At 56.4% G+C, this 13,494-nt stretch overlaps 1 protein-coding gene across 1 annotated transcript in view; it reads left to right on the top strand.

Moving 5' to 3' along the window:
* The window catches only part of SLC6A3 (solute carrier family 6 member 3), a 49,307-nt gene that overhangs the window by 26,639 nt on the left and 9,174 nt on the right, over positions 1-13,494 (top strand). The window contains exons 8-13 of the mRNA XM_021675413.2: positions 692-816; positions 3,932-4,044; positions 6,349-6,477; positions 7,176-7,275; positions 9,661-9,761; positions 13,239-13,406. Of these exons, the coding sequence (XP_021531088.2) occupies positions 692-816; positions 3,932-4,044; positions 6,349-6,477; positions 7,176-7,275; positions 9,661-9,761; positions 13,239-13,406 (736 nt within the window). The remainder of the gene's footprint in view (positions 1-691; positions 817-3,931; positions 4,045-6,348; positions 6,478-7,175; positions 7,276-9,660; positions 9,762-13,238; positions 13,407-13,494) is intronic.

The raw sequence follows: 13,494 nt of genomic DNA, 5'->3' as shown, positions 1-13,494 counted from the left end.
AAAACACAGGGACAGTGTGTGTAGCAGAATGGCCAGACAGACCACAGGCAGGCTCCATGGAGAGTAGGTGCTGGAAGGCAGGTCCTGAGCTTGGCAGCCCTGCCCGGAGCCCGCCTGCATCCACCTGGGTCCAGGCACTCTGCAGATGAAGCGTGTGGTCCTTCAGCCCGGCGACAGGCCACACAGGAACCCAAGAGGAGGACACTGGTGCCCTGACCGACCCCAGGACCCTCCCGGTCCCCCCTTGCATGCCTCCAGCTCTGAGTGGGGCCCCCAGGCCAGGAGCACCAGCACCCTGGGAGTTTACGGGAAACGCAGCCCCTGTGACCCCACGAGACCTGCCCAGTCAGCGTCTGCATCTTAGCGAGGTTCCCAGGAGGTGTGTGTTCTCAAGGTTCTGGAAGCTCTGCCTGGCGAGGCAGGTGGGGCGCCCACCACAGGACTCGCTGGGCACAGGGGCAGTTGCCCACCCTGAGCCCTGATGGCTGAGCCTTGAGCAGCTCAGCCAGCGGGCCGAGGTGGCCCAAGGACAGCTCTGCCAGGCTGCTAAGGGGCCGGCTCGCTGGGAAAAGTGGCCCCTCCAGAAACTTTCCTCCCCTTCCCCAGACACAGTTAATTAAGAATAATGACTGGAAAATTACAACCTCTGCAGCTCAGCTGGTTCCTGAGACGGCTTGTCTTGTTCTTGCAGGGATGCGATTGTCACCACCTCCATCAACTCCGTGACGAGCTTCTCCTCCGGCTTCGTCGTCTTCTCCTTCCTGGGGTACATGGCGCAGAAGCACAGCGTGCCCATCGCGGACGTGGCCAAGGACGGTGAGCCCCTCCTGCCGTACCCGGGCCTGCTCCGTGTAGCAGTGGCGCCGAGCTCTCAGCAAAGCCTTTGTCCTTGCAAGAGAGGAAGGAGACGCATGGGGTCTGAGCAACGTCAGAGAGAGTTGCTGCCTTACTCTTAAAGGGCGGTGGCCGGAGTGGCACACGTCCCAGCACAGACCTGCCCACCCCTCGCCGCCCCCACACCTTCCCTGCCCTGCCCTTCCCGGGCCCTCCATCCCTGGATGCAGAACCTCAAGCCCAAAGGCAACTGAGCGGCACAGCTGTGCCGCAGTCCCTCCGCTGCTCCCTGCAGACGCCATGTGAGGCTGCCCTGCGAGGGTCTGGAGTGGAGGTTGTCACTCAGGGCCCTCTAGGTGTTTGCTTGCCACGTGGTGGGGGAACGTGCAGTTCAGGGAAGGGGAGGAACGAGCTGTTCCAGCAACACCTGAAGCCGGCCTGGGACGCCGGGGACGTCAGCTCGGCCACGGAGCAGCTGGGAGACCCCTGAGGCCTCCAGCACAGGTGTCCCTGCCTGCTCACCAGGCAGATGTGTGACGCCGAGTGTCCCTGCATGCCTGGAGTTGTCTCTGAGGGGGTGAGGAGGAGTCCAGGGCTTGGGCAGGCGCAGGTGACTTGGGGAGGCCTCAGCCGCAGAAGGAAGTGTGCCAGGCAGGAAGGAGCCAGCAGGATCGGCAGAGATGCCGGGGTATGGGGAGGCCTTGGCCGAAGAAGGAAGTATGCCAGGCAGGAAGGAGCCGGCAGGACGGGCACAGATGCTGGGGTGAGGGGAGGCCCAGGCAATTGGGGCCACTGCCAGGCTCTGGTGCTTGGCATGAGAAGCCGTGGCATTGGCAGCTCTAACTTGGGCCAGCCGAGAGCTCCGAGGAGTCTCCAGGCTTCTCGGTCTGTCAGCCAGCAGAGCCCCCGCCTGCCTCCAGGCCTGCTGTGCCGCACGGATGTGGACAAGGCCCTTTCCTTCCAGACATGGGCCCCCAGGTTGGGCAGGCTCCCATCCTGCGTCCCCATCCTTGCTCCTCTGGACTGTCTTCTCCCGGGGACTGGGTTGGTGAGGAATGATCATGTTCAGAAAAGCCCCTGTCCCGTGGGTGTTGTCGCTGACTGACCTCTACCCGGGAGTTGGGGCTCAGCAAGGGTGGGGAGTGACAAGCACAGGGCCAGGCAGCCTTGACCCCCTCTGAGTCACTAGGACCCTGGCACTGCAGGTAGGAACAGGCTTGGAGACCTGAAAGGGCCCCTCCACGCTTGCAACAGAAAGCCGGGGTTGGGGCTGGAGCCACAGCTCAGACGTGGGCCTCCTAAGCCCGTGTTCTTCCCTCTAGAAGAAAAAATTCAGTCAAAGCGGGAGAAGGAAAGCATCGTGCAAATAAACGCGGAGAGTGAAATTTACTCATTGCTGCACTTTCGCATCTTCTCACTCTTTTTGCCCTTTATTATGATAACTAGCGTCGTTTGCAAGACCTCTATTAACCCCTGAAAATAGCTGAATATCTTCTATGCGTTTCATGACGAGCAAAGTAAATGTCATTTTCAGCCTTAATTCTCAAGAAAACAGGGTGAAATGTTAATGCAGGTACGGAAATGAAGGCGAGGATGTTGACATTATGTTCCCCGAGCTGATGAATATCTTCCCAGGCTCCTGACTTAGACCATCTAAGCCTCAGAAGGTCTCAGGGAAGCCCGCCTCCCCGACCCCACGCAGAGGCTGCCCCCGGCCACCAGGGTATCAGGGAGCTGTGAGAGCCGGGCCTGATCCTGCTGCTTGGCTGACAGTAAGGCCCCTGAAAGACCTTTAGGAACAGCCCCTGGCTCTGGCCTTTGATCATTTAAAAGGCTGGGCACAGGCCTATTCCCACAGGCTAGGGCCAGACACGTGCCCGTGAGGACACGGGAGTCTGTTGCAGGTCGACTGGACTCAGGAGACCCGCCGGCCAGTAGAGGATGTGAGGCTTCTAAAATGGTCAGTGGTCAGTTGCCTGTGGGACTGGTTTTCACTTTGGGGTCATCGGACACCAAATTGCATTGACTTTCGAATGCGTGGCTACCACCCTCCCAACCCACCTCCACCTGAGTCTGCCTGCTGGTAGCAGGAAGCACGTGTTGTTTCCCAAGAGAGCTGTGTGGGGATACCTCCTGCCTTGGCCACACCACCCTCAGCCTGGCGTGCCCCTCTCTGGCTTGCAGGGATAGCAGGGTTGCAGGTTTATCTCTCATCTTCGAAGCCTCCATCTGGGCCCCCGTGGTCTCCAACCCTGTGTGCATCAGGATGTGCTGCTCCTCTGAGCCCCCAGGGCCCCAGCTGATAGCAACCTGTGTTGATGTGACCTCCCAGACCCCATGGTGGGGGCGGTGGTGAAGGAGCCACATGCTTCTTTACTAAGCTTCACTCGCAGGGACCTGCTCATCGTGGGTTCACCATGCATTGGCCAAGTACAGCCATATCTAACCTCGTGGGAGGACCTTCACCTCCTTGTGTGCCTGGGAGGTGGAGGCCAGGAACGTATCCCTAATGTATTGCTAAATTTAGAAATTAGGCTACTAAGTAATGTGGATGTGTGTGATTTGTGTGTGCTTGTGCTCGTGTGCCTGGGCCTGTGTGTGTCTGTGTTTGTGCACATATGAGTGTGAGTGCACAAATGTGTGTTCATACATGTGCGTGCATGTGCCTGTGTGTGTATATTACATGATACATGCAGGAAAAACCAACTAGAAGGAATTAGCAGGTGTCCCTTGGGACAAAGGGCAGGACCACCTTGGAAACCCCTCCTGCCCTCTCCTCATTTCTACCTCTCCCTTCTCCCAGCGCCCCCATAGCCCTTGAGGATGCAGGCGATCTGGGGGAGCCCCGTTGCTGGGTAGTGGGTGTGGACTGAAGCCCTCGGATTGCTTCTGGGTTTCCGTTTTCCTGAGTCCCAGGCCAGGATCTGCTGCATGCACAGGAAGGAGGCTTTTCAGCAGGGCTGCACCAGCCCTAGTCCTTATAGGCCTGTGGTGGGCCCTGTTGGCCTCTCAGGATGGGGTGGGGTGGCGTGGGGGTGGGGTGGGTGGGAGAACACTGCATGAGCTCCGTGGAAAGCAGCGTGGGTTCTGGTTTCAGGGCCAGGGCTGATCTTCATCATCTACCCAGAGGCCATCGCCACACTCCCGCTGTCCTCGGCCTGGGCCGTGGTCTTCTTCATCATGCTGCTCACCCTGGGCATCGACAGTGCCGTGAGTAACCTGCACCACCGAGCCCCATCCTTGGCACTTGGGCTCCTTCCACCCAAGGGGGCCCTGTCCTCCCAGGGTCAAGCAAGACCCCTGGGCTCACGGACGGCCCCCAGACCTCCTGTGCTCAACTCAAGTAAGCCCCACAATTATTTGGGAGACCTTTCTTGGGGCTGGGGTGAGTGGTGACTGGAGTTTAACTTTTCCTTTATCACTCTACTCTGGGGTACCCATGTGACCTGCCCTGAGCCACCTACAGATCCTGGACATGTGCATGCACACACGTGCATGCATGCACACACATGCATGCACAAGCACACACATGCACACAAATGTGCACACATACACGAATGCACACAGATGCACACATACACACACATGAACACATACATGAATGCATGCACACATACACGAATGCACACACATGCATGCAGACATACACAGGTACACATGAATGCACCCACACATGCATGCGCACAAGCACACACATGCACACAAATGTGCACAAACATACATGAATGCACACAGATGCACACATACACACACATGAACACATACATGAATGCATGCACACATACACGAATGCACACACATGCATGCAGACATACACACAGGTACACATGAATGCACACACACATGCATGCACTCAAGCACACACACATGCATGCACCCACACGTGCACACACAGGCATGTACACAAATTCACACACACACATGCACACATACACAGGTATGCATACACACATGCATGCACTCACACACACACACACGCACACACATACACAAATGCACACACGCATGCACACATGCACACAGGTACAAATGTGCACATACATTGCATGCATACACATGCATGCACTCATACGTGCACACATGCACATACACATGTACACACACGAATGCACACACATGCATACACGCATGTGTGTGCACACATACATGCACACACACATACATGAATGCACACATGCATGCACACATACAAACACGAATGTACATACATGCATGCACTCACACACACACAGGCACTCACACACATACATGCACGCACACACATATATGAATGCACACATGCATGCACACACACAGGTACACACATGAACGTGCACACACATGCATGCACTCACACATGTATGCACTCACACACGTGCACATATGCATAGATGCATGCACACACATGCAGCAGGGCCCTGGCCACCAAAGACTTGGCTCAGGACACCAGAGTGGTGGGGCCTTGGCGGGCACACAGCAGGTCCTTCCTGTCTCAGGGCTTTCCCTGGAACCCTTGCCTCCTCCACAAGGAATGGGGAGGGCAGCAGAAGTTCCTGGTGCCCACGGATCCCAGGCCTGGCTCTGAATGCTTTGCGTGTGGCCTCTGCATGTCCAGCTGCTGGGGGTGGTGGGTCCAGCCCTTGATCAGCCCTGGACCAGCTGGACTTTCTCAGGCTCCTTCTTCCCTGTCAACTGCTTGGGACCCAGAATCCCTTTCCACATAAACACTGGTCATGCATCCAGCCCTCACTCATCTCCTACCCAGCTGGGCCACGGCCCCTGAGTTGACCACAGGTTTCATGTTCCTGATGTAGGAGCATGAAGGAGGGTCTGGACTAAGCAAGGCAAAGAAGGTCGCTAAGCAGGAGTCAGGTGCCTGGATGGCATCCCATGGGAGGACGCTGGGAGTCAGGAGGCTCCACTGGGGAGGTGTAGCCAGTGACTGGGCCAGGTGCACCCAAAAGCTTTGCGTGCGGGGGTCATCTTGCTTGGGAAAATTTGGCTGAGCCAAGCCTGTGTAGTAGTAGTGGACAGGGTGCTGGTATTTTAGCTATACCACATCTTACCCATCCAGAGACGTTGACAAGGCTACAAATCCCCTACCATGGACAGTGTGGTCCCTCTGGGTCTCCCCTACTGTAGATAGCATGGTCCCTCTGGGTCTCCCTACCGTGGATAGAGTGGTCCCTTTGGGTCCCTCCTACCATGGATAGAGTATCCCCTCTGGGTCCTCCCTACCATGGATAGAGTGGCCCCTCTGGGTTCCCCCTTCTGTGGATAGCGTGGTCCCTCTGAGCTCCCCCGTACCATGCATAGCGCGGTCCCTCTGGGTCCTCTCTCCTGCGGTCATGCCACCAGAGAAGCTCTTGCCAACAGCTGTCCTTGCTACCAGGCGTCCTGCACCCTGGACAGCTGTGCGGCCCCTGTTCCATGTGCATCCCCGGGTGTGCGTCCACTGAGTGACGAGTAGATCTCGGCCCAGGCTGCAGTGAGCAGTGCCCCAGCCTGCAGCCTGACCCTGTGCTCTGTGTGCAGATGGGCGGCATGGAGTCGGTGATCACCGGACTCATCGACGAGTTCCAGCTGCTGCACAGACACCGTGAGCTCTTCACGCTCTTCATTGTACTGGCGACCTTCCTCCTCTCTCTGTTCTGCGTCACCAACGTATGTACCATTGCCAGCTTTGCCTTCTCCTGGTTATGTCTCCTTAGCATGTGGCACAGGGTGGCCTGGCTGGGACTGTCAGGTCAGACAGAACCGCAGTGCTTCCAGGAAGCTGCGTCCCCACCCACCCAGAAAATGGCTCATACGCACACGAATGAACACACACGAGTGCACAGGGTTAACTGCACATCTGGAGCTTGGTCCCAGTCACTTCAGCACCTGGACAGCTCCCCGGAGTGTGCTTCCCATGGTCACTTCAGCACCTGGACAGCTCCCTGGAGTGTGATTCCCATAGTCACTTCAGCACCTGGACAGCTCCCCCTAGACGCGCCCAAGGCTGAAGCTTGCCTCCCTCTAGGGCTTGGGGACTGGGGGACGCTGGGGGTGACAGAATCTATGTGGCAGGAGAGCCCAGGCCACCCCCTCTCCAAGGGAGGCACTGCCAACTTCCACATTCGGTTGCTTCCGTTTCTAATTGCACATGAAGCCCTAGGAAAGGAAAGGAGAGGTCGTTTTTATTTTATTTTATTTTTTTGTAATAGAGGTGGCCCCAAGAAGCTGCATGTGGATTGAATTTTAGGAACTGAAACCAGAGTTTGCAGTGAGTGAAACAGAGCTTGTGTGTACAGTGTGTCCTCAGGCCAGGCTTACCTTTGGGAACAGCCTTCCCGCAGGTCCACAGGATCCCTCTCTTCCAGGGCGGCATCTACGTCTTCACGCTCCTGGACCATTTCGCGGCCGGCACGTCCATCCTCTTTGGAGTGCTCATCGAAGCCATTGGGGTGGCCTGGTTCTATGGTGAGTCCAGGAGAGGCAGCCAGGCTGGCGCCCTCTTGTTTGTTGGCTGTGCCACTCTCCATCTGACAAAGCCGCCATGAAGAAATGCCTTTCAGCTGCAGGTAGCCTGGGTTGGGGTCATCACAGCTTCACAGAGGGGAGAGGCTTGGCACTGGTCCCTTCGATGGAATCAGTGAGGTGCTTAGCTTGGATGGTAGCCAGAAGACACACACTGTGGTCAGAGGTGTTCACAGCAGCCAGGTGGCTTCAGCCTCCTCCGTGCCAGAGGCACCAGCAAGCCCACCCCACATAGGGGAATACAATCAGATCCATGCTGGGGGCTTCAGCAGGGATGTGACACAGAGCATTTCGAAGGTACTGTCATGGCCTTCCCTGCTAACCAGGGCTCCAGAGCAGTCAGGCCCGAGGGTCAGCAGGCGGCCCTCCAACAGGGCGCAGCTCCTGCCCACTGTGCCACCCCAGCTGTGTCCTGGAATGTCCACCGGCGGTTTAAACAGCAACGAACCCAGCCTGGCACCAGGGCTACTCTTTCCCTGCATGCTGACCTGGCAAGCCACCTCCACTCCCCTGAGTTCTGTCTTCTGTAAAATGGGGCTGTGATGCCGGCTCTGCTCACCTGGCCAGGTGGCTTCAAGGGAGCTGATGAGGCCTAACAGGTGCATCTCTCCAGCCAAAGCTGAACGTCTCTGATGCTGTGCGAGCCCCGGTTTTGGAGGACACCTAGCTCGCCTGCATACGAGGGATCATTTTCTCTGCCTCAGAGCTGTGGAATTTATAACCAGATAAACACCCTGGCTTTGAGACAATAGGACAAATAGCTCCTATCCTGAGAATATTCTTTTCAGTGTTGTTCTACAGAAAAGGGAAATATCAAACTTGTGCTTTCACAGGTACTTGGAATCAATACTTTATCTATCACTTTAATTGTCATCTCCCCTGAACAAAACATAGAGCTTCACAGAGGAAGGAGAAAGTGCCTCGAATTCACCCCAGCACCATGGTCTCTGAAACAATGGGAGGCGGGGAAAAGCTGGCCCTGGCATCCTGCACCTCAGAAGACCAAGCTCTGTTATATTTCCAAAGAGGAATCCAGCACCCCTCATCTAAATGAAACAAAATCTGTGCTCTAATAAGATATGCTGGAATACACCAGGCTTCCACTGCGCCGAGGTCCTGCAGGTCTTGGAGCTGATGCCACCTGCTCCGGCAGGGCCCTGGGACCTGCTGGTGGGAGGCTGAGTCTGGAGCTTGAGGGGCCTTGGGGATGCCCCCTTTTGCTGCTCTGGCCCGACCTGTCTGCATCCCCACTCCCTCCTAAGTCCATCTCTCATGTCGAGTTCATATCCCCAGGTGGGGTGTGGAGAGGGGATTCTGCATGGAGGCTTCTTTCTGACAGAACACGGGACACCCACAAGGCTTGCCCCAAATCTCAGCAGATCAGCTATGGCTGCACGAGTCACAGACCAGGCCAGATGTGGGGGGAAAAATAACTCTTAAGGTCTTCTTATGGTCAGTTCCTAAAAGAAGTTAGATAATATAGATAATACCAGTGAAAGGAAAACATGCATTTCTAAAGCAGACTGCTGGTGCTTGCTTTTGGGGGGAAAAATGTTTGTTACGTTTCTAGAAGTAGCTTTTCTGAAGACACAGTGATGGTATTCTTATGACGGAATATGATTCGGCCTTAAAAAGAAAGGAATGCTGACGTGGGCTGCAGCTCAGACAGCCTCAGGGACACTCTACGGGAAGTAAGCTGGTCACAGAAGGCCCCACACCTTGTGTTCCCACTCACAGAGGTTCCCAGGAGAGTCACACTCATTGAGACAAAAAGCAGATGGCAGAGTGGCTCGGTGGGGGCTGGGGGTCAGGAGAAATTGGCATTTAGTGGGGTCAGAATTTCCTTTTGGGAAGATGGAGAAGCTCTGAAGAGGGTGGTGGCGTTGGGTACACAAAATCTGAATGTATTAATACTTAATACATTATGAACTCTACACATAAAAATGGCTACAATGGTAAGTTTTATGTTATGTGTATTTTACCACAACCTTTTTAAGTGAACAAAAAGTCCTGGTGGCAGAGGGAGACAGGGAGAGCCTTGGGATGGGGAGGAGGACCCGAGGGGCTGTCGCTGGGGCACGGGGAGCTCCCGCCGGGGCACGGGTCTTCCTGGTGCATCTCCAGAGTAGAGCGGGCACACGGGCTCCCACCCATCTGCAAGGCACCCAGTGGGCTGCAGTGTGGCCCAGCCCCCTCTGCAGGAGGCTGGGTGTAGCCGGAGCCTGGGGTCAGTGGGTGGGACTCGGGGTCAGCGAGGACCCCCACGCGTGTCCAGCATCGGGAATGTGCTGCCCTGATGGGCACTGAAGCCGCTGCTTCTCCCCTCAGGTGTCGGGCAGTTCAGTGACGACATCCAGCAGATGACCGGGCAGCGGCCCAGCCTGTACTGGCGGCTGTGCTGGAAGCTGGTCAGCCCCTGCTTCCTTCTGGTAAGGGACCTCGGCTGCCCACCCCTTCCCCATCGGCCCACTGCCCCCACTCTGGCACCTGCCCTGGGGTCCAATGGCTGCATGAGGGTTGTTGCTTGAGCAAATTGAGTGCACAGGAGGCCAGGGGTAGGGCCTGGGGTGGGCCCCTAAAGGCCGCTTTGAGACTGAGGTCACTATGGCTGGAGTCAGGGGTCTCGGAACTCGGCCCAGAAGGGCAGGCCCGTCTCCTGAAGGTTCCACCTTCCCCTCTACGCCCACCCAGGAAACCTCACATGTGGTCCCAGGTAGCCTTGGACCCCTGTCACAGGCCATGTGAGTTCTGCACTTGGGCCAAGCGTCTGTGTTAGGAGGGGAAGCTGGAGGTGAGTTGGGCCATGCACTCATCTCTGCCATGAGGATCACGGTGGAAGTTAGAGCTTCCGGGGCGGTGGGGACAGAGGATGCCAAGTGCTGGAGACCCTGAGGGCAGCAGTGGCCTCGGCCCTGTCTCGTCGCTCATGCAGGCCTCCCTCTGACTCAGCAGCACCACTGTGTCCAGGAGGCACTTGTTTCTGTCACCTGGGCTGGGTCGCCGAGTCAGGGCCCACCGGGCAAGGCCTTCAGACACCCGCATTTGTAAATGGAGTTTTGTTGGAACGGGTCTGCGCCCATTCATTAGGGATTGCCTGCAGTGCTTCCCCCGCCAAACCGTAGAGGCCAGGAGGCTCGCAAAGCAAAACTGCGCGGCCTGGTCTAGACAGGCCACCTAAGAGCTGTCCAGGTCTGAGGCTCATGTTCTGCGAGCTGCTCACGCAGAAAAGCACCTCCCGAGTCCAGCAAGCACAAGGAGGTGCCTGGAACGGGGCAGGGGACTCAGGCCACACCCTCTCATAGACCAAGGGCTGGTCCTGGGGTCAGCAGGGCCTGTGTGTGTGGAGACCCCTCGTCACCTGCACACAGCAGGTGGGACAGCCCTGTAGTTGCAAGCAGAGGGGTCTCCCAAGGGCGGGTGCCTGGGGTGCAGGAAAGAGATGAGAGACAGAGAAGCTCGACAGTGTCAGAGAACACACCCGGCATCTTGCAGCAACTCCACCGTATCTGAGCTCCAGGCCGCGTGGCGTGACTGCACATATGCTTACTTATCCAAGCTCAGTTAACTGCTCCTGTGAGGCTCCCGTTGAAGGCTCCTGGATTCAGGGGCAGTCTTTTAATAGGACACGGAGTACACAGCCGTTCAGAGGGGAAAGTGAGGCAGCCTCCCTGGGAAATCAGCCTCCCACTCACCTGCTGCTCTCCCCCGCCTGGCACAGTACCTCTTCACCCCACTGTTCAGCCTTTAGTTGAAACCGAGCTGTTTTGCATGAAGACATTGGCTCTCTTTGGGGGGGTTTCTCCTTTTAACATCCAAAGGGCTGACCTTGATCTTAGGAGGTAAAACATTCTAACATTCTACTGATCTTAGACTAAATCTTCGAACTTCATACAGAAACACACTTCGTAGTTGTAGATAAGCCTACAAACTATACGAAACAGGACTTCATGTTGCCAACTTGAGAGCAACGTGACAATTTCATTGTTCTGTGCCATTTTGTATTTAACATTGCAGTGCAATCCTGTGAAGTTTCCATTTTAGCAGGAAAGTAATGTCCGTATTATTGTATGTCTCTTCAGGTTGTGGCACAGTCCCCTGCCCTCTGGCATGTGCTGGCCTCTGGTTGTAAGGGGTGTACACGCCCCAGTCTTGTTGACGTGACTCTGTGGCCGATGATGCCGCCGCACTGCTGAAAGGGAATCATGCCAGAGCAAGGCAACTCACGTGGGCAGGCTGGCCTCGGAGCACAGTCTTTCTAAGAAAAGTGCTATCTAGCAAGTGGAACAGTGCAGGAAAACATGTTACAGTGATACCTGCGTGTCCGATATGCAAAACTGCCATGTCTAGGGAGGCGTGCGTGGCTGTTTAAGTGTGCTCAGGGCTCTCTGCGCAGCCAGGGCAGGCTCCCCTAATCCCAGATGCTCCAGGACGCTGGCTTCGTTTGCCAAAGAGCTGCCTGTCCTGGCTTTGGCCATGTGACAGACCCGACCCCAACCCCTTCCCAGTCCTTTGCTACCTGGCTCCAAACCTACAGGTGGCTCGAGGCAGCATGTGAAGAAGATGCTGAGACTGGCATGAGACACGCATCCAACGTGCTTTCCGGGTAGAAGGCTTGGACCTTCAACTTCTCTGAAATTGAGGAAAAATGGACAATTTGGAAAAAGTTACACGTTAAGCTCATATCTCATAAGCCATATCTATCAGAGCTTTCCTTGTCTCCTTGGAAAGGACCCAGGTGTGCAGTACATATGTAGGTGTGCAGTCCACATGTGGTGCACAGAACACAGTCAGGTGTGCAGTACATATGTAGGCATGCAGTCCACATGTGGGTACATGGAACACAGGTGTGCGGCATATATGTAGGCACACGGAGGCTGTTTTTAGATGGTGGTGCATTTTGTGGAGTGGATGAACAAATGCATGAGCTGCCTCAGGAGAAGTCTCCGGAGAGTGGGAAGCTTCCCCTCCAAGCAGCATCCACCCCACCCTTCACATTACCTTCGTGGTGGTGTTCTGAGATAGCTCTGTGACTTTATCGGATTTGCTTCTAGGAGATATGGAGCTCAGGTGCCCCTAGGGTTGTCCTGCATGGCTCACAGTCCTGTCTTCAGTCCATGGAGCATAGATTCAGTGTGCTGAGTAGTGGTCAGATTTGTTCTGCTGTGATTTCAAGCAAGGAATAGAACAGGAAGGCACGGGATGGGATGGGATGAGATGGGATGGGATGGGACGGGACAGGATGGGGTGGGGTGGGATGGGGTGGGATGGGATGGGATGGGACGGGACAGGATGGGGTGGGGTGGGATGGGGTGGGATGGGATGGGATGGGATGGGACAGGATGCGGTGGGGTGGGATGGGGTGGGATGGGATGGGATGGGATGGGATGGGATGGGACGGGACAGGATGGGGTGGGGTGGGATGGGGTGGGATGGGATGGGATGGGATAGAACAGGATGGGATGAGATGGGGTGGGGTGGGATGGGGTGGGATGGGATGGGATGGGACGGGACAGGATGGGATGGGGTGGGATGGGGTGGGATGGGATGGGATGGGATGGGATGGGACGGGACAGGATGGGATGGGGTGGGATGGGGTGGGATGGGATGGGATAGAACAGGATGGGATGAGATGGGGTGGGGTGGGATGGAATGGAACAGGATGAGGTAGGATGGGGTAGAATGGGATGGGATAGGATGGGATAAAACAGGATGGGACAGGACGGGCTAGATCATGCCTCAGGAGGATGTGGATGCCCGGCTGCCATGACTGCAGGCCTTGCTGGGGTCTGCACGTGCACAGCTGTGGGAGCCAAGAGACCCTCTGCCATGAAGTGCCTGCCTGATACTTGCTTTGTCCTGGCACCGCTGGCTGAGAGCTGCCTGACCTCTGTGTCCACTGGTTTCAGTTCGTGGTCGTGGTCAGCATTGTGACCTTCAGGCCCCCCCATTATGGAGCCTACATCTTCCCCGACTGGGCCAACGCACTGGGCTGGGTCATTGCCACATCCTCCATGGCTATGGTGCCCATCTATGCAGCCTACAAGTTCTGCAGCCTGCCCGGGTCCTTTCGAGAGGTGGGTATTTGGACAGCGCGCCTTCGCCTGAGTGTGAGGCCTCCAGGAAGGCTCAGTGGGTGTCCACGGCCCCAGTCCTCACCTGCCT

This window comes from Aotus nancymaae, unplaced genomic scaffold (genome assembly GCF_030222135.1).
Source record: "Aotus nancymaae isolate 86718 unplaced genomic scaffold, 86718_ANA_hifiasm-v0.15.2.pri h1tg000014l, whole genome shotgun sequence".
NCBI lineage: Eukaryota > Metazoa > Chordata > Mammalia > Primates > Aotidae > Aotus > Aotus nancymaae.
The sequence above is the reverse complement of the archived record's forward strand: the minus strand, read 5'-3'. Positions and strand labels throughout refer to the sequence as shown.